The sequence below is a fragment of the Charadrius vociferus genome, unplaced genomic scaffold (assembly GCF_000708025.1).
Source record: "Charadrius vociferus isolate BGI_N301 unplaced genomic scaffold, ASM70802v2 scaffold72, whole genome shotgun sequence".
Lineage (NCBI taxonomy): Eukaryota > Metazoa > Chordata > Aves > Charadriiformes > Charadriidae > Charadrius > Charadrius vociferus.
Window position 1 is genome coordinate 5,204,021 of NW_009647830.1, and position 21,786 is coordinate 5,225,806.

Below are 21,786 nucleotides of genomic sequence, written 5' to 3' on the forward strand. Positions count from 1 at the left end.
ACTGGCCTGGCAGCCTTTCCTCAGGGTCTTTTCTGCTCTCCGGGGTGCCAGACGCCCGGGCCTGGGGCATGGGTGGCCTGTCCCCAGGGTGTGGGGACTGCTCTGTGGCCGATTTTGGTCCCTCGGGACAGCTGCCTCTAGTTGGTATCCAGGCCCTGTGCCTTGGTACGGAGCCCTTGAGTCTGTGGTGGGTTGACCCCAGCTGGAGGCCAGGTGCCCACTAAAGCCGCTCTGTCACTGCCCTCCTCACTGGGCAGGGGAGAGAAAATACAATGAATGGCTCGTGGGTCGAGATAAGGACAGGGAGAGATCACACAACTATTACCGTCAGTGTGTCAAACAGGCTCGACTTTGGTAATAAATGGATTTTCCCATCAAATCCGAGTAGGGTAATGAAAAATAAAAACTAAATCTTACAGCACCTTCCTCTTCCTTCTCCCTGGGTTCAACTTCACTCCTGATTTTCCTCTACCTCCTGCCCCGGAGCAGCGCAGAGGGATGGGGAATGGGGGTTGCAGTCATTTCATCACGTTTTCTGCCACTCCTTCCTCCTCACACTCTTCCTCTGCTCCAGCGTGGGGCCCCTCTGACAGGAGATAGTCTTCCACGAACTTCTCCAGCAGGAGTCCTTCCATAGGCTGCAGGCCTTCAGGAATAGACTGCTCCACTGTGGATCCTTTCCACGGACCTGATGTCAAACCTGACATCATGTCAAACCTGACCTGCATGTCCTGATGGCAAACCTGCTCCAGCGCAGGCTCTTCTCTCCATGGGTCCAGTGACCCTGCCAGGAGCCCGCTCCAGCACAGGCTGCCCACGGGGTCACAGCCTCCATCAGGTCTATCCACCCGATCCATCACAGGGTCATCCATGGGCTGCTAGTAGATACCGGCTCCACTGTGGACCTCCATGGACTGCAGGGGGAGACCCTGCCTCACCATAGTCTTCACTACAGTCTGCAAGGGAATCTCTGCTCTGGCATCTGGAGCACCTCCTCCCTCTCCTTCTTCACTGACCTGAGCATCTGCAGAGTTGTGTCTCTCACATATTCTCACTCCTCTTGCCAGCTGCTGTTGCCCAGCAGTTTTTTCCCCTTCTTAAATATGTTATCACAGAGGCACTACCACTGTCACTGATGGGCTCAGCCTCAGCCAGCGGTGGGTCCATCTTAGAACCAACTGGCATTGGCTCTATTGGACATGGGGGAAGCTTGTAGCAGCTTCTCACAGAAGCCACCCCTATAGCCCCCCTCACTACCAAAACCTTGCCACACAAACCCAATACACAATTAATTCTTCCTGACCATAGCTTCTTCTGTGCCTCATGTAGGCACAGCTATACACCTACAACGAGCCCCTGTTTGGGCAGCTCTGGGCAGTGTTAATGCTTTCTTCCTATGGCTGCCTCTGCCCACTGTCAGTTCGTTATTCGTGGCCCTCATCAGCTTTCCTGAATTTTCCTTCCCCTCTGTGCCCCAGTCAGTTGTAGGCCTTACGGAACTGTGAGAGCCTTTGCACATCGTTTTCTCTGTTCACAGCTCTCACCAGTACTCCCCACCTTGGTCCCAGTGAGCAGTTTCACTCTGTGGCAGTGGATGTTATGGAAGCAAGAAAAAGCAATGAACTCCAACAGTGGGAGCAGTTAGAGCAAACAATGTACTAAGGGGGAGCAGCAAGTTTCTCCATCCAAAGAAAGAGGTACAGGAAGGAACACATTGGGCACAAGGATCTCGGTTAAGAAGTAGTCAAAGGATAAGGTTTGTCTTTGTGGTACCAAAGATTTATTTCCAAGACCACAGTTCCTGCGGCGAGAAGTTGGGTATTACCTAAGCCCCGCCAAATAGGTTTGTTCCATTTGACGTTAAAGAAACACCAGAATGGGAGATGCTTTCAAACAGTCTGATTTTCCATACTTTGAATCTATAGAGATAAAGGAAGGTGTTCAAGTGAGACAGGTCCCATAGCACCATCGAGTTGATGTCACGAGCTGGAGGAGCGGTTGGCAACTGTCGACATGCAACATTCTATACTGGCTAGCAACTGCCTTCGTCGGTTCAACAAGCCTAGAGAAGGTACCACCCCCTTCGTTCAAGTGTATTTTGCTGTCAGTTGGAGTTTTGTTTCAAAAAAGAAACACAGGTAAGATACTGAAAGTCCAGTTTTTGAAAGAAAACTGCTGTGTTCAGGATAAGATTGCAATTTACCTGAATGTTGATTGCTTTAACGTTTTTGTGTATGTTCTGCCGGTATTAAGAGAGTGGAGAAGCCCAAGAGGTGGAAATGGCTGCAGCTGGGAACGACCGCAATTTCCGTTTTTATTCCCCCTATGCACAGGTAAATGCTGTAGATTTTAGTGTGGTTTGTATCCTTGATTTTCTTGATATATCCGTGTTGAAAGGGAGGTTTGTTATGTAAAGTGAGAAGGTGATACATCACTCTGTCTGGGTCATGGCCACATCTGTAGCTCAAATTACCTGATTTTCGGAAGTGGTGAGAAGAGCTAATCATCATACAGACTATGGACAATTTCTCCTGTGAACTGGGCTCCGATACGCAAGGAACACATAAGTTAGAAATCGTGCATAAAGATCACTCATCTCTCTCTTATTGAATCAACATTAGGTTGATTCTGAATGAACAGGCCGTGTTTATAGTTTCTGCTGAGAGCAACTACCTGAATTTCTACAAAATCAGTTATTTACAACAAAGTTCTTCAAAATGGGTTTGTCCTTCAAAGAAATATTTATGTTCCACTTGGTGAACAGGTGGGTTAGGTGTAGGGCTTTTTTTTTATTGCATCCATTCTAGCATTGGGGATTTAGTCTGCCAAATCTGTACAAGGATTACAAGTTCCCAAATTTTTAGCTTTTCAGTTTTTGGGGGGAATATGTCTGCACTTTCTTTCTTACTCCTTGTTTTCCCATAGACACATGACCCTTGTTAGTAAGACAGTACTACTGTCAGATTTGCACTTGTACAGCAGACTTTATTTGAGATTGACCTGATTATCCCATTGTGCAGGAAAGGAAACTCAGCCGCAGGTCAATTAAGTGACTCACAAATTGTTTTTCTTCCCAGCATCTCATGAAAAGTCTGCAGTACAGTAAGGAGACTGCTTTACTCCTGTTCTTATCTGGGAACCATTTTACATCATGAAAGCTTCCTTGACCTAACTCAAGACAGCTTTAGAGGTATCTGGAGCTTAAGAGAACTTTGAAGATCACTTTAAGTATTCTAAAATGTCAGAAGGTGGTCCCACAAAATCGCAGTCATATGTTCACAGCAGTACACCATGTACTAATCCATTTAGTCCATTTTTATTGTTCTATTTACAAGATCTGAAAAATACCTGTTTTCTCCTGCAGCAAAAGTACAGCAGCATCTCCTGTTTCTGGGAAACACAACCCTCAGGCTGTGTGAGGATCAGTTGCGCCTTCCATCATAGCAAACCTCGTACTATAAATGGACTTTTTTTGCCACCCAGTAACAGTGAGTAAAAAATATATTCTAAACAATTCGTTCATTACAGTAAGTAAAGACACAAAAATGTTCTTGCAGTGCTCACTTCCAATACTTTGTTATTAAAATCAAGAAGTGTACCATGGCAAATCAGTCAGGTATGATCTGCTATCCCAGCTATTTGAAGGCAAAGATGAAGTCACAAATGGCAACATAGGTTGCTGAGGTCCATGGAGTGAAGATGCTGCTTTACTTGGGTATTTGCTAGATTAAATCTCTCTAGTAGTGAAAATGGTTAGTAGGTAGGAAATCATTTAAGAGAAAGGAAAGGTAGTGTGTGTGGTGAGGGGAGGAGGTTGGTAGGGCCACTAGTAGCAATATCTGTTGATAGAGCACAACATGTAACATGGATGAAACCCCCCTTGTATCGGTGCCATCAGATTACAGTGATGTGTGTGCAGGTGTATTTCCGGTTCACCACTTTGAATAAATTTTTCAGGCTTGAACATTGGGTACAGGCTGTTGAAGGACAGTAGTAGTGTGTGAGGCAGTACATATCTGAAAATCAGATTATTTATGGAAAAAAGCACCATTACAAGTTGCGTTTTTTTCCTCAGTCCTTGCTAAGACTAAAATACAGGTGTTCATGGGCCTTAACTCCAAAGATGGAGGCAGGTGTCACAAGAGTCCAAAAAGACTTCTAGTCTGATGCAAACACCTTCTCCGTGTGCTCCACAGTAACATTGCAAACATTAAAACTTCAAGCAGTCATTTTAACACTTAAAAATCTTGTTAAACTAATTTAAGTTTCATTTGCCTTACACTACCCAGAGCTAATAATACTCTTTTCTGGACACTGAAAAAGGCTCTATCAAGTTAAAGTGTTGTATCTTACTTTCTCTTGCATGAGATACAAGAAATCTGATCTGCAGGAGTGTTCTTAAAATGGGTTTAATAGGATAAACATGCTGCTCATAGGCAAGGAAGAGGTGCACAAGAATAGCAACAACTGGAATGAAAGTAAATGCCCGTGCTTCATCTTATTTCTTTAAAGCTGGAAAACATACCCAACTTCAGTTGTTTTAATGTAACACACAGAATCCTGGTTGTATCTGTAGTTGCAAATTAGTCAGCTTGAACACTGCAAATAATCCTTTTTCTTTTCAGTCTGCTGCATTTCCTGGCCCTCAGAAAATGCTATCCCAGTACTGGAATAGTTTTGCTGCAAATATTATGGGTAGATACAAATTGCTAAGGAAAAGCATCTCTGTTCTGATTTTCTTCGAATTAAGTGTAAATGATTTTCATAAACTTCATGTTCTTTCTCCAAATCTACATTTTGTACTCAGTTAAGGGATTTGTAATTCAGAAACTAATAGAAAAAAAAAAGTCTACAACCTAAAACTGTATATTCCTGTGCTTAGTATTGCTAAATTCTTGAAAATTGCTGCCATGAGGAGTGACACAGGCCTGCCTATTATTCAGCATGTTTAAAATATTTTCACAGATGGGGTCCTAAACTCATTTACTCACTTCAGCCCAGGTATTACTAATTACGTTTCTCTGTGTTGTAAATATCGTAAAAGGGACTGGAAGAAAGAAATTTGCGATTCAAATTAATCTATCCAGCAGCTGGAAGAGATACCAAGCCATTTTTAAAAAGCGTAGAATTATCAAAATGTTCCTCTTTTTAAAAGGCGTTATTCAGCAGTGCCTCATCTGTCCATTCACAGGAGCTGGTACCTGTGCTTTTTCATACTTTCCGTAGCTAGAAGATGGTCTTTTGCCAACTTCTGTGGAAGATTTTTCCTAAAAGGCACAATCAGTCTATTTGATGATTCCTTCAATACGATAATGATTTCAAAACTGTACCCGCTGGTCTGAACCTGGATTTGATATTCCAGTTCCCTCCTAATAAAATAAATATCATGTTCTTTTCTGCAGATACCCCATTGCAACTAGGTGTCCAAGAAGGGATTCTGAGTCCAGCCCATTGTGGAGAATCACTCAGAAATCAAGAGAATATTTTAAGACCAATTCACCCTCCACTAGTAATAAACTTCAACGATGAAGAGGAGGAGGAAGATGAAGAGGAAGAGAACTGTAAGCAGTTTTTTCTTTCTTTTACGAGGAAGTAGAATGGCATTTTCCAACTCTTGCAATGTACTTCACAACTGATTTATTATAATAACCATTATATTTTTAGAAAAGAGTTGTTGACAAGTTTTTGAAATACTTCCCAGCAAATCCCCAAAATATTGGAAGTGGTAGGCACCAGATGTGAGCGAGGCAACATTTTCTAACTCCTGTGAAATTCCTAGCTGTATATTTCACTAGGGTATAATTCACATATCTCTTTTTCATTAAACAGAGTTTAAAATCTGATCCACCATTCAGATGATGTGATCCACAATTCAGATGGCCATCAAATATTCTTCAACTTTTCTCAAAATTTAGGGACAAAATTACAAGTTTTGGAAGTACTTCTTTTCTGGGAAAGAAACTTTTGAACAGGGGCTGTACACATTCATCACTGAAGGTGATGTCACAGGTTTCTTTACAAAAGATAGTTGTGTGACTTCAACTTAAATGATTTGTTCAACTGATTTCCTAAACTCTGTAGGCAGCCTCATTTTATTACAGAAGTTACACTTAAATCTAGCAAAGAGAGTCCATACAAAACTCCTCACTAGTTTAACTGAATGTCAATGTGTATATATTTATTCATATATATAAGGTTTTAATTTTTTTAATGTAGTTAAACCGTTGCCTGTATCTCACTTGGAAATGAGAGATTCCTGGGGAAGGAATGAATTGTACATTCCTAGATGGTGAAAGTGAGAGAACGACCTACTGTCACGTGTGCACTCTGCAAATTACTGTGCTGGTTCTCAGGCAGCCCCGAGTTGCTTTTCACTTTCCCCCTGCCCTTCAGCTTTTCTGGCAGGGCGGCCTGTAAGTGCTTCCTAACTTGGTTTCAGTCTGAGTAAGCCACATGAATTTAAACAATATAAAAAGTAGAGCTTTGCTAACCTTAGTAGCCTTAGCAGAGACAGGTAAGGAGTACTCTCTTCACCAGCTCTGCTGGCAGACATTACAGGATGGTAACTTTGAGCAGAGGTTTTGTGACAAGCAGTCCCTGGTGACCTGTTCAATCAAAATATTTCTTTTCAGGTGTAAATGAAGGATTATTTTGAAAATGAGTACTGAAGATGTTTTTGAATCTTTTTAAATCAACAAACAGTATCTTCTTAATCTGTGTTGTAATTGCAATTCCATTGCACTTGGAAATACCTAATAAGAAGGAATAATTTTTCTGTCCAGAAGCAGAGGTTGCAGTCAGAAAAAAGTAACCTGTGACTGAGATGAAATTCGTTATGGTATTTGGTTATTAAGAATTGTTGAAGGTCTTTGTATAGATACCCAGTAATCTTTTAAAACTACTTCCTACAGCTGTTCCTAATTGGGTGCCTAAGAGTGCTGAAGATATTGAAGAGGAAAGAGCAATAAAGGAAATATGCTATAAATCTGGTAAATATTAAAGTAGTCACCCCTTCCTAAACAGCAATGCTGCCAATATAGTAAACTTTGGGTTTTTTTTTCCTTCTTGGGGTATGTTTAGGAGAGTATTACAGGATTCAGTACCCTCCTCAACACCAATCAACAAAAAACGTCTCTTCACCTCGGGAAAATGAGCTGTTACCCTTGGAAGCTACCAAGAGAGACTTGCAGAAAGGCAAGTACTTTTCATCTTCTTGGACAATGTTTACCCCTTTTTAAATTACTGTTACAGGGAGAAACTATTACTTAGTTTTCCCCTCCTCCCTGCTTTTTTATGTAGTGACAGTAAAAGATAGCATATTACAAAGAGCATAAAAATACTTCATTTTTCCCCGTGTATATACACACATATATATAGTGTCACACACGTGGTGACTACCTACATCCATTGTAGATAGAAAAGGTAGAAATGGGCTGTTAACCCAATGTGTACTTTCCTGAGATACACATAGGTGTTTCAGATAATTTTTCTTCATGATTAAGATTTACATAGTCTAATTTCAACCATACTAAGGTTAGGAATATATTTTAAATTTCTCATCCACGCTCTCTGTCATAAATAGAGAGAGACAGGCACTCTTATGGGGCTATCATAAGACAGTGCCAAAGAAAGGTGAGATGACTCATTTTCCCAGAGGTGCTCCATGCTCTCTGCTGGCTGTCTTGGGTGGGGTGTCCACATGACAAAATGTAGTGATACATCAAACTTTTCTATAACTAAATTTGGATTAAATAAATACCCCCTTTAAGAGTCTTTTATAAGATAATAAGAAGTGTGTTCCATTTTGTTTTGAGTATTGGGCTTTATCCAACGTAATTAAGGTCAAAGGAATACAAACGAATGAATATTTACCTCCTTCATTGTGTTTCTCCTTCATTATTGACCAAGTGGCATGACTGAAAAAATCTGTATTTGTGACATACTACTTTTAATTAAAAAAAAAAAATATTGTTTATTTTCACAGTGGTGTAAATTTCAGGGAAAAAAATCTTGGTAATACAGTTTTATGTAAAACAGATTTGAATAGGATGATATGCTAATAAAAAAATGGGAAAGCAAAAATTGTCTTTATGTCATGCTCTTTTGACTGACCACTTTTGCCAGCCTAAATTGTTCGATAGAATTGGGTAAAATTATTTTCTTATTATTTCTACATTTAAATTGTTATTAAAATAGATTTGATAATGTATTTCTGGCAAGTATTTAGGTATATTTAGACAACAGACGAAGGAATCAGTAACAAACATATGAATATAGCTTCTAATATATGTATTTATTTGTCATTAGATACATTCAGAGAAAAGGGTAGAGAAGTTTCCCCAAATCATTTCTTCAGTTGAGTTCTCTGAGGTTTTAGGTACTATGATGACACGCGTCTTGAAAATACCATAAATTCAATCCAATAGGATTCATAAATATCATTCATGAAAAGTGAGAGGGAGGCTAAAGAACAAGCAGATAGTTTGTAGCTGGTTCTTTACTTTGGAGCCATAATCTTCTTTGACCTATGTATTATGATACTTTCCTAGAAAGCATGAGAGTTATGCATCAGTCACACTGGACAGGATCTAAATAACTAAGACTATAAAATGAGAGGTTAATGGAAATTGCCTGAAACTAATCACTAGCTCATAGGGGTGGGAGGAAAAGAATGGCAGTACCATTCCCTGTGCTCACTCACAAGAAACTCAAACATTCTTTCTGTCCCCTTGAGGGAGGTGGTTCTGTCCCTTTACTCCACTCTCGTGAGACCTCATCTGCATCCAGCTCTAGGACCCCCAACATAAGAAGGACATGAACTGGTTGGAGTGAGTGGCCTTTCAGTACTTAAAGGGGGCCTACAGGAAAGATGGAGAGGGACTCTAGTGATAGGACAAGGGGTAACGGCTTTAAACTGGAAGAGGAAAGACTTAGACTAGATATAGAGAAGAAATTTTTCACTCTGAGGGTGGTGAGGCACTGGAACAGACTGCCCAGAGAAGCTGTGGATGCCTCATCCCCGGAATTGGTCAAGGCCAGGTTAGATGGGGCTTTGAGTAACCTGGTCTAGTGGGAGGTGTCCCTACCTGTGGCAGGGGGGGTGGAACTAGATGATCTTTAAGGTCCTTTCCAACCTAAACCATTCTATGATTCTATGATTCTGTTGCCTTTCCAGGTGATGGTAATAAAATTTCTACAAAAATTAATTATACAAAAAGAGACGGAGGGAGTTCAGGAAGGAGAGTACCGACAGAGAGTATTCCCAGAACAGATCATAGATCCTTTGAAAATGGAGTAATATACTTTAGCATCAGCTTCTCATTGCTGAACATCATGTGGTAAATAACTGAATATGCATGCACTAAACTTCACCATTTTATGTTTGAGTTATTCTTTCTTCTTTATGTTCTAGAGACTCTTATGCTGCACCATTAATTATAACAATCAAAACCATTGTTTATGATTCTGGTGTTTTACGATTATAAAAAAAAAATATCCTCCATGCTGATTACAGTTGTTTTTTTCCTGCTTACTTTTGGAAAATAAATGTTTCTGTGGAGTTATAAAAAACATATGTCTATAGTTTAATACCCTTAGTCTCGAGTTATGTTGACATCAGAGGTTAAACTACTGTAGGAAGGTTGACTCTTTGGCCATTCGTTAGTATTTCTGCAATGCTGTTTTTCACCATGTCAGCAATGCCAGCTTAGCTGTTAAAACTTCATGTGAACCCATACTGTAAACTGTATTACTGAAGTGACTGAGGATTAAAATAATCCTTTTATAAATAGAAATTATTTTCATGCCATGTCATTTTAGTTGTTCAGCTCGCAGGACAACACATAACTGACCTGATACAACTGAGACAGAGGCAAAGCATACCTCACGTGCAAGGGATGAGAAATAAGCACCAGTAGACAGGAACATATTAAGATTCCAGTTTTGTCCTAACTGAGTTATCTTGTAACGACATGCAATTCAAGCTCAGAAGTGTTCAACCTGTGCTTTGGAGTCTGTGTGCATTGGGTTCCCGTTTAGATATTACACTTCGACTTCGGAAAACGATTTGTTCCCTCTGTGACACACACATAAATTGCATGCAACTTTTGCTTCTCAGTTGTCTATGTGGATTAAAGCAAATGGTTTTAGTTGTAAACTATAAACTCTAAATACAGTATTCATGAAGATTTTCTAATTCATAATGAGAAGCATTCTGAGCCAGCACTGGTCAAAGCAATTGTGCAAGTTCAAAGTACTGTTGGTCTTTGTGTTTATAGTAAATTTTTTACTTCGCTTTCAAGATTTTGTGCCATGAACTCTGCCAGAGGAAATATAGCTCCTTTGCTCTTCTTTAGGGGAATGATACTTTAGAACAATTAACATGTAAAACCATGTACCACCCAAGAAGACCTGTTTATGAAGTGGGAGATTAGGCTTTCAAAACACCAAATATTTTTGGGTAAGAAAATCTTGCGGGCTTTTTGAAAAAGTAACTGTGTCATTTTAATCCCGCAGAATCAAATCATACTGAGCTGGTAAAGGACCGTCAGTGTAAAGAAGTGAAGAAGAAATGGATTTCTGAGGAGACAAGAAATTCGCCTGATACAGTAACAGTCAAAGGTGCTTTGAGAATACAGTAGGATTTTTCATTTTTATTTAGTAAACTGTTAGATGATTTAGCACTACCTAGTTAATTTCTGTTCTTAGTGTCAAATGGACAATCCATATTTGGATTGGACTATCCACACAGCACATTTTTAAAATCTTGTCTTCAATCCTCCCGTCTCCTGCAATATGTCAAGTTTTGATGAATAGCACAACATCTATGTTAAAGGGTTTTTTTTTTCACTTTTAGGAATTCACACTTCAGACCGCAAAGTGAAACCACGTTACCAACAAAGGGGTCAAAGTAAGAATGATGAAACTGTGAGAGAAACTGGAAAAAAGACTTATTTCAATTTTTCAGAACCTCGACGATCACCATATATAGTCTACCGTACTGCCACTGTCACCCAAGAGCCAAAGTTCAAGGGATCTACAGGTGGGTTCCTGCTTACAAAGAATTCTTGAAATGCCTCAAATACGCCTGTCTGTCCCATGCTGCTTTCGATTTTGTCCCTGCAGGTGAATATTAAGTTATTTATGCCTAAACGTGGGCAAGAGTACATTTGATCCAGCATAATTTTCAGAAGGAGATTGCAGCAGTATCCACAGATAGAAACATCAGACTTTATAAAGCTTCACAATCAGTCAGACAGAATATTCATGAAGAGTAATTTAGCCACCTTCGTAGCAGGCATTCATTTGTCTGCCCAACAAAGAGGGATAAAGGCAGTGATGTGCTGATGTGCACTACCATACTGATCCCCACTATTTACAGCATCTTCCATGTGATTTATTCTTTGGAAATAATTAATAAACCTCAGAATAGTCCACCTCTAGCTTCTCCGTTTACTCTAAATATTGATAGCAATAGCAGCAGTAGTAGTTTTGCAGTAGGATTTCTGTTTCCTCTCAAGAAACATTTCTTCTTCACCTTTTTTCCTGCCAGCAGGGGACAAAGGAATCACCTTGCTTTGCGCAGTGTTTTTCCACAACTAGTATTTCACTGGAGTTTTGATTGTGATGGATTTCTGATTATTTTCATTCTTTAGGATTCTTTTTCATCTTGAATGAACAAGGACGTACATCTTATTCAAACTCGTGCTATCAATTTAAATGGGCTTTAAATTTTTCATAGAATCATAGAATTGTCTAGGTTGGAAGACACCCTTGGGATCATCGAGTCCAACCATCTACCCAACTCTACAAAGTTCTCCCCTACACCATATCTCATCCTTTTTCCATCTTTGAAAGACTCTGCTGTCCTCTTGATAGCATGTAGTATGTCGTAATTCTGACAAGAAGCCTACAGGTGGGATTCTGAGTCTTGTATCTTTCTTTCTAGCAAACTGTTCCAGATTTCCCTTTATTATTAACTTGCTATTATAGCTTCACACAATCTAGTCCATCGTTTGGGTTTTATTTGCCTTTTGATTTTCTGGTTCCATGGCTTCTCTGGATCATTTTTCATCTCTCACTTCATCAAGACATTTAGTGGTAAATAATTTAAATAATCATAAGTTAAGGAAGTCATTTCATCTTGCCAGTTTCAGTCATCTCTCTTCAGCTGGGTTGAAACTCCATCTTCAGGTGCCTCCCTGTATTAATTTCCAATAAAAGAAACCTCCTTTAGACAGAGTAACCTCTGCTTTCAGATGAATAAAATTACACAAAATGAATACCAACATCACTGCTACATCTTGGGACAAACAGTTGTGGGTTTTTTTTTCTGTTTTCTTTGAGTGTTTGCTTTGATTAAATGTGGGCAGACTGGTATAGAGATTTCAGCAAGAACATTCTTAATGTGAAGAATACATCTTATCAAATTTCCAGGTCAAAAAAGGATAGAGTATTTAAAGAAAAAGGTGATCAGCATTTTCATCATGAGAAGGATCATTACTATTTTCGCTACCTTTCTTTTCAGCTACACCTGAGCCATATGGTCAGAAATGCTCCAAGCCAAAGAATCAGTTTGACACAAATAGAAGATTTGGGACCCAAACGGAAAACTATGGTAATACGTACATGTTGTGCATTAGGATCATTGTGGAATCAATAATTTGAATTAATGGAATTAAGGTGGAATTAACAGAAAACTGGAGTATTAATAACAATGATTTTTAACAAAATTTTACAGAAAATGGTTAGTCATTAGGCAGCATACTCTGATGCAAAATCAACTGCCTAGCACAAAAACATAATATTGCCTTGCCTATAGTGCTTTCACGAGCAGAGATAGAACAGGAGATTGGATTATGGGTTCATTTAATCTAAAAACTCTGAACAGAGTGGGCAAGCAGAGCATGGCTCATCAGTAAGGACATGGCGTGGCAGTTTGCATGGCAGTTCAAGCAGAAGGGTGTGCAGGAAGGGCATGGTCCCACTACTATGTCAAGGGGTGAGTTCAGTTGGTGGTCGTCACCCTCTCAGAAGGAGCTATGGTATCCTCCCGGTGGAAAGCTGTGTCCTCTGCACTTGGCAGAAAGGATGTGGCAACACAGACAGAGCTCCCAAGATAACATGCAGCCATACTGGTCTTGGGCTGCAAGGAGTGCCAGGTGGCAGTAGTGAGAACACCTGTGTGAGTTATGACCAAGTGGACGATCTGCTTAGCCTGGTGGCAGAGCTATGAGAGGAAGTAGAAAGCTTAAGGAGCATGAGGGAGCTCGAGAAAGAGAGAGACTGGTGGAACCATATTCCGCCCTCCCTGAGACAGAAGAGGCAACAACCACCAGGAAAAACCCAAGGTCAAGGGGATCCTGTATCCTCCCCCCACCAGGCTGAAGGAAGTAGCTTAAAGCAGAGGAGTGAATGGAGGAAAGTCCACACTCGGGGAAGGAGGCAAATCCCCTCCCTGCCTATCTCTCCTTCCCAAGTGCCTGTGTAAAACAGGTACGAGACTCTGGATATGGAAGGCCAGTCAATGGATGATGATGTGGATGACAGTCCTTCTTTGCCAGACATGCTGCCAAGGTCAGAAAGGCCTGTATCACAACTACCTCCACAAGGAAGAAAAGATGGGTAATAGTTGTAGGTGACTTGCTTCTGAAGAGAACAGAGGTCCAATATGCTGGCCAGACCCTCCTTTTAGAGAAGTCTGCTGCCTCCCTGGGGCCTGAGTTAAGGACATCACTATGAAACTTCCTAGCCTGATATGGCCCTTGGCCTACTACCCATTGCTGCTCTTCCATGTGGGTGGTGATAAAGCTGCAATGTGTAATCCAAGGGTGATCAAAAGAGACTTCAGGGCTTTGGGACAGTTGGTAAGGGAATCTGGAGCACAGGTTATTTTTTCCTGTCTCCTCCGAGTTGCCGACAGCAACATTGGAAGAAATAGATGAACCCAGTCTATTAATATGTGGCTCCATGGCTGTTGCCACCACCACAATTTTAGGTTTTTCGATAATGGGATGGCCTACATGGCACCAGGCTTGCTGGTGTCAGATGGGTTCCACCTTTCTCAAAATGGGAAGAGGCTCTTGGCTCACAAGCTAGTGGGGCTCATTGACAGAGCTTTAAACTTGGCTTAATGGGGGAGGGGATAATATCAGGCTTGCCCGTGACGAGCTGTGGGATGACGTGCCAAAGTTGGAAGGATGGGGTGCTAGCGAGGGCCTGCAGTCTGTTGCTCTGAGACATGCTGACTACACTGCAGCACACTTGAAGTCTTATGGAGATGAGCCAGGGGCTCCTGAGGTAATAGGAACCAAGAGGGAAACACCAGTGAAATGCCTCAAAGGAATTAAGGAGTATTCCTCTAAGAAGGTGACATGGCCAACAGCCCAGCTGAAGTACTTTTACAAAAATGCATGCAGCACAGGCAACAAACAAGAGGAGTTGGAAGTCACCATGCTGCTAGAAAGCTACGACCTAGTTGCCATTACTGAAACGTGGTGGGATGAATCCTGTGACTGGAGTGTGGCTACCGATGGCTACAGGTTGTTCAGAAGGGGCAGGCGAGGAAGGAGGGGTGGAGGCATTGCCTTCTACATCAAGAAGTAGATAGAGTGTGAAAAGCTGTATCTGAAGAATAGCTACAAGCAGGTTGAAAGCTTATGGATAAGAATAGGAGACCAAGGCAACAAAAGGAACCTTGTGATTGGTGTCTACCACAAGCCGCCTGATCAAGGGGAGCCTATTGACAAAGCCTTCTTACTCCAGCTACAAAAGGCATCGTGTTCACAGGCTCTCATCCTGCTGGGGGACTTCAACCACCCCAATGTCTGCCGGAAAAATAGCATGATGAGCTGTAGGCAATCCAGGAGATTCCTGGAAAGCACTGAGGATAATTTCTTGAGCCAGGTAATAGACATCCTCACCAGAGGGGATGCAATACTGGACCTGATGGTCACCAACACAAGTGAGCTAATCGGTGACATCAAGATTGGAAGCAGCCTAGCTGCAGTGATCATGCACTGGTGGAGTTCACAGTCCTGAGGGATATGGGTCAGGTGAAGAGTAAAGTCAGGATCCTGAATTTTAGGACAGCAAAATTCCAGCTGTCCAAGGACCCCCTGGGAAACTGCCCTTAGGGACATGGGAGCAGAACAGAGCTGGTAGATATTTAAGGATGCTTTCTGTAGAGTGCAAGAGCTCTCTGTCCCCAGGTGTAAGAAATAAGGAAAAGAAAGCAAGAGACCAGCATGGCTGAGTCAAGACCTGCTGGTCAAACTGAAGGGCAAGAAGGAAATGCACAGGCAGTGGAAGCAGGGACAAGTATCCTGGGAAGATTATAGAGACGCTGCCCGGTTTTGTAGGGATGGGGTAAGGAAGACGAAGGCTGGAGCTGAACTTGGCAAGGGACACAAAGAATAATAATAAGGGCTTCTACAGGTTTGTCAGCCAGAAAAGGAAGGTCAAAGAAAGTGTATCCCCCCCTGATAAGCGAGACTGGCAAATTGGTAACAACAGATGAGGAGAAGGCTGAGGTACTCAACAACTTGTTTGCCTCAGTCTTCACGGGCAACCTCTTTCTCCACACCTCTTGAGTGGATGGACTGCAAGGCAGGGACTGGGGCAGAGTCCCTCCCGTTGTAAGAGAAGATCAGGTTCCTGACCACCTGAGAAACCTGAACATACAGAAGCCTATGGGACCTGATGAGATGCATCCCAGAGTCCTGAGGGAATTTGCTGATGTAGTTTTCAAAGCCACTCTCCATGATATTTGAAAAGTCATGGCAGTCAGGTGAAGTCCCTGGTGACTGGAATAAAGGAAACATTGCACCCATTTATAAAAAGGGTAAAGGGAGGACCCTGGGAGCTACTGACCTGTCAACCTCACCTCTGTGACAGGGAAGATTGTGGAACATCCTGGAATCTATGCTAAGGCACATGGAGGACAGGGAGGTGGTTGAGACAGCCAGCATGGCTTCACCAAGGGCAAGTCGTGCCTGACCAACCTCGTGGCCTTCTATGGTGCAGTGACTACATCAGTGGACAAGGGAAGAGCTACAGATGTTGTCCATCTGGACTTCTGTAAGGCCTTTGATATGGTCCATGTCAACATCCTTCTCTCTAAATTGGAGAGATCTGGATTTGATAGAGGGACTGTTTGGTGGATCAGGAATTGGTTGGATGGTTGCATCCAGGGGGTAATGGTCAGTGGCTCAGTGTCCAAATGGACATCAGTGGCAAGTGTTGTCCTTCAGGGGTCCATATTGGGAGTACTATTTAATACCTTTATCAATGACGTAGACAGTGGAATTGAGTGCACCCTCAGCAAGTTTGCGGATGACACCAAGCTGTGTGGTGAGGTTGAGACGCCTGAGGGACAGGATGTCATCCAGAGGGACCTGGACAAGCTCAAGAAGTGGACCCATGTGAACCTCATGAAGTTAAACAAGGCCAAGTGGAGGGAGGGTCCTGCATGTGGGTCAGGGCAACCCCTGGTATGAATGCAGGTTGAGGGATGAAGGAATTGAGAGTAGCCCTGCTGAGAAGGCCTTGGGGGTACTGGTGGATTAAAAGCTCGACATGAGCCAGCGATGTGCACTTGCAGCCCAGAAGGCCAACTGCATCCTGGGCTGCATCAAAAGAAGTGTGGCCAGCTGGTCAAGGGAGATGATTCTTCCCCTCTACTCAGCTCTGGTGAGATTCCATGTGGAGTACTGCGTCCAGCTCTGGAGCCCTCAGCACAGGAAAGACATAGACCTGTTGGAGTGGGTCCAGAGGAGGGCCACAAAGATGATCAGAGGGCTGGAACACCTCTCCTATGAGGACAGGCTGAGAGAGTTGGGGTTGTTCATCCTGGAGAAGAGAAGGCTCTGGGGAGACCTTATTGTGGTCTTTCAGTACTTAAAGGGGGCCTACAGGGAAGACGGGGACAGATTTTTTAGTAGGGCCTGTAGTGATAGGACAAGGGGTAATGGCTTTAAACTAAAAGAAGGAAGATTTAGACTAGATACAAGGAAGAAATTTTTTACAATGAGGGTAGTGAGACACTGGAACAGATTGCCCAGAGAGATGGTAGATGCGTCATCCCTGGAAACATTCAAGGTCAGGTTAGATGGGGCTCTAAGCAACCTAATCAAGTTGAAGATATCCTTGCTTATTGCAGGGGGGTTGGACTAGATGATCTTTAAAAGTCCCTTCCAACCCAAACCATTCTGTGATTCTATGATTCTATGCCTTTGGGAAGATTTTCAACAGAGGAACATTCACTTCAAGTCAAGGATGTCTGTGCCCGAATCGCCTCATTTGGAAGATCCTGTGAGCCTGATGGAAATGCTGCAAGACCACAAATGATCTTTAAAGTACTAGAGAGAAAGTCTGTATTTAATACTAGCTTACATTTCACAGATGAGGTATAATTCACCCAATGCATTCACTGATACTTCAGCTAATGTAATATTTAATTCACATCTCAGACTAAGAGAGCCTTTCTTGAAATTGTAGCTGAAATTAAGAAAAAATGCATATGTTTTTTTTCTATAGACAAATATACTTCGGGATCTTATAATTCACCAACTTGGAGGAAAAGAAATCCGCATGCAAAAACATTCTCAAAGTTTAAAACAATCTCTCAGGTAACTGTCTGATAGAAATTTTTACAATTCAGTCTTTTTAGTAGAAGTGGCATGTCTCTCCCCACCTGGAAAATGTAAAATAGCTCTTTAAACTTTCCCAATCAAAACCCACAAGATTCTAAGCAAAATTGAGTAGCTTGAAAGAGCAGTTAATGGTTTTGATTGTTTGCAGACATGTAATTTTGCCTGTAAAACTAACCCGTGATTTCTAATTTTTTAAAATATTACTATTACTTTGACAGCAGAGCCAAGAAGACATGGAAGTGAATAGAAAAGGAGAACGATATGTAGAGAGGAGAAAGAGATAAAGTGAGTGAGTCAATTTACAAGAAAAATCTAAATTGAAATAAGGAAATTATCAACTGGAGAACAAAAGATGATAAAACTGCAAATTCCAAAAATATGATGTAGGAAGTATATTGTAATGTTTCAAAACTGATTACAAATTCAAAAAGTATGTTCTCTATGGTCACATATTCACTCAGTTTAATCTGTTACGAAAATTTAACAATTGAAATTAGTTTTACAGACTATGGCTGTATACTACAAGACCAATAGTAAAAGAAGTCCACAGAGAGGAAAAAAATCCTTAAGCAGAGCCTTCCCCTCTTTTCTTTGACAGATGTTTTAATGTATAAATACTATTATGAATAAATACTTAGCAGTTTCAGAGGACTTTTAATATAAACAGCAATAGTAATGCATTCTAGAAACTAGCTGTTTTGGTAGGAAAGCCAGATTCTTTTTGGCAGGACAGCAGAGCTGTGCTAGAAACTAAATGAACTTCACGACAAAACTTTCAGAATTAACTGAAATATGCTTTTGCATACATTTTAACCTAAAGTATAAAAGATTGGATAAAGACTGAGAGGAAGATTGATAAGAAGGATACTTTAATATTGCTTTCTGAAGAAACAAACCTTATACTTAATTGTTACATATATGTGTCTTCATATCTTTGTCTCAGATGTTTTTTTCCATTTTTGCATTTACCTGACCTTTGGTCATTCTTAGAACATAATCAGTTTTGGAGGAGAGCCCTTCAGACTTCCTTCTGTAACGCTGTAATTATCTTGGTGGCCCCCATAACTGTGACTATAAAAGCATTTTGCTTCCTTGGAGCCTTTTCCATGGACAGGATCTGCAGCGTGTACTGGGCCATGGTCAGAGGCCTATTTGGTGCTGCACAACTTGGGGTTCCCAGCATCTGAAGGGTTGTATTATTATCTATACTATCCTTCTTTTCTTTTTAGCAAGATCTCAAAAAAACAGCATCTTAAGAGATGCTTTGTAGAATCTGAGCACCTTTCCAACTGGGATCATGAAGAACTTGCACCTCTTGGTGCAATTCAACCCACCTCCTCACCCTAAAAAGACACCCCAATAAGCCAAAGCCAAAAGAAAATGGCTAGCATCTTAGCATTTTCTAGCATCTTAACATGCCAATATTCCCAGCAGAGGATCAGGCTAAGTGTCAGGCCCAGCTCAAGGGAAAGACAAAGAAATGCAGGAGGAGAGGGACGTGGCTGTGAGGGCAGTACCTGGCTGATCCTGGATTGTTGTGGAACCACAGCCTCAGTACATTCTCTCTTCCCTTTTGACTAGAGCTTCCTGTAGAGAAATTACAAACCCAGCAAGTCACAGATACTGAGAAATACCTCATCATTGTACAATAAATACATGGCTCAAAGAGATATTAACAGTTCCTGTGAGGTGTTAACTACTCTTGACTGAAATCAGAGGAACGGAAAGAGATCAGTGCTTTGTCTGATCAAATTCTTATTTAAGATTTCCTTTTCACAACTTCAGAGGCACTAAGAGCCATTAAAATAATGAAAATACATGTGTGTTTTCCAGATCACAGATGATCTGGAAAACAGATCATGTGTTTTGTTACTTAACAGATCATCTGTTATGTTATCTATTATGTTACTTAATCTCCTTCTGCCTGGTTGTCTCTGCCATTAGGGCCCCAAAGAGGAGCCAAAGAAAATTGAGGATATTCAACATTACATACAGTCAGGCCCTAAGGATTGCATGTCTGTGTTTTCACATACTCGCTACATGACAGATCCCCCACACTGATTTAAACTAATAGTACTTGAAAATAAGTCCTGAGATAACAAGCCAAAGATCAGAGGCAGAGGGCTACTGAAGGAGAGTCGAACTTGCCGTGGTATTATGTATGCATACACATAATCTGCTGCTGAATTGAAAGACCCAGGGAAAAGAAATGATTTGTTGCTTTCACCTTATGCATGAGAAAATATGCTAATGTTTTTCCAGATGGTACTTCTAAAAGCACATCAGACATCTAGTGTAGGTGAATCATAAGAGATAGTAAACAGATTAATAGTGGTACCACCTGTATTTTATTACAAGTTTGCAAAGCTTCCAGCCTGAGATCCTGCATTCCTGAAAGAACTTACATGGCTAAATTAAAACCACTAACTCCCAGCATCTTCGCAGCACTGATATTTTAAATAAGCTATTTATTAACTAAGGTAGCAGAGTTCATCTCAAATCAACTCCGGAATGAGAGAAAAATTGGTTGTTGTAAAATAAAAACTGAACAAAACTTCCCTGGGAATTGTAGAGATTGCTTAAAAAAAAATCGATATTTTGACCACTTCCTCCCAACGAAGATATTTTTTTATTAAAGCTCCTTTTTATAGCAATACTTTGTGTAAATATAAATAGATATTTTTTTAAAACAAAAAAGTCTGTAAATTATTTAAGTACCTCTGCAGTCACTAGGGGTCAGTACAGTCACAGGAATGGGCTCGAACAACGCCCGGGAATGAACCTTCATTAGAGTGCACTTGATTGCAGCTCTCCAGAGCTGAAGCCTCTCTGCAGTGTTCTGCAACGGCTTTAAATTAAGAGAAAAGACCCCAATAGGCTTGTTATGCTTCCTAATGGCCAACTCCGGGGAGATGTACAACAACCTATATTCAAAATCGCTAAATAGCAATTTTTTGACTGTTAAAACACAGTAATGAGGTGACCCTACTTCTTCCTCATCCTACACGCTCTCCAAAAGGCATTTCTGTTACCTCCTGATCTGGACAGCCCTCACCACAGCTTCTTCTCAGGGGAACAGTCTTTGAAAAGAGGTGTTCCTAGACCAAGCGTCTCATTTAACCTTTCCGGTCTGGAAACCTTTTAGATAATTTTAAATGCCTTTGCTTTTGATATTCTGTTTTCACAGGTGAAAATTATGATAGAAACATGCTCCTGTGGTATGTAATGTTTGAGGCACCTGAGAGTACAACTACGATGCTTAAAATACAAGGAAACTCCTGCCCCTTCTTTCCTGTTTTTATTTCTTAAGAAAAAGGCAGTTAGGCAGAACTAAATATTAAAATTTACAGGACCTTCTCAGAAGGTAAGGTCAATATCCAAGACTCTTTCCTTGGTTTAAGAACACATATGCAAAAGACACTTTTGGTTGTTTTGTGACATGTTTTGCTTGCCGTGGACAAAACCAATGTCTTTAAAGGATGGTGATCTTGTTACTCTGCATTCATGATGAAGGTTTATTAATGAATTTCCACTGTAAGGATAGAATGTACTTCTTACATCTTCACAACTCCTTCTGCCCCCCAGGAGAACCTACAGAGCAGATTTTGAAGATTATACTCCTTACAGGAGTATGCACCAAGCACAACATACTCTGACATGACCCATGGTAATTCTATTGACTTCAACACAATTATTCGTATTCTTAAATTCAAGTGTATTTTGACTGATCACAGCAGAGTGGTTTCCAAGGTTTCCATTACAGTATGCACTGCAGCCTGCCAAATTGATATTGCTCTTGGAGATAAACGAGGATGTAAAATCCAACAGGACTTTGACTTTTGAAGCAAAATTTGCAAACTGGGCAAATATAGTAGAGAATTGTAGGAGGAACAGTAAATTATGGAAACCTGACAGTCGGTTGCAAGTTAGATAAAACATGCCTAATACCATCTCTTTCAGTTTGCCGGTGCCAATCAAAACCTTTGTTCTGTTGGCATAAGGAGTACCTGGTGGTGAAGGGAAGACAGAAGTCTTGAATAGCTTGTGCTCATGAGTACCAGACAATTAACATTCAGAAATGAAATATCTGGTTTAGGGGATTATTTGGTTTATTCCATTATGTTTCCATCAGTGG

At 41.1% G+C, this 21,786-nt stretch overlaps 1 protein-coding gene across 1 annotated transcript; it reads left to right on the top strand.

The window, feature by feature from the left end:
- Positions 1-2,279: 2,279 nt before the first annotated feature.
- LOC104284337 (chromosome unknown open reading frame, human C12orf50) lies at positions 2,280-21,494 on the top strand. Its single transcript, XM_009882661.1, has 9 exons — positions 2,280-2,333; positions 3,365-3,488; positions 5,403-5,561; positions 6,912-6,989; positions 7,081-7,194; positions 10,516-10,620; positions 10,856-11,041; positions 17,536-17,627; positions 21,279-21,494. The coding sequence occupies exons 1-9, from the start codon at positions 2,280-2,282 to the stop codon at positions 21,492-21,494; spliced, it is 1,128 nt and encodes a 375-aa protein (XP_009880963.1).
- The last annotated feature ends 292 nt before the right edge of the window (positions 21,495-21,786 follow it).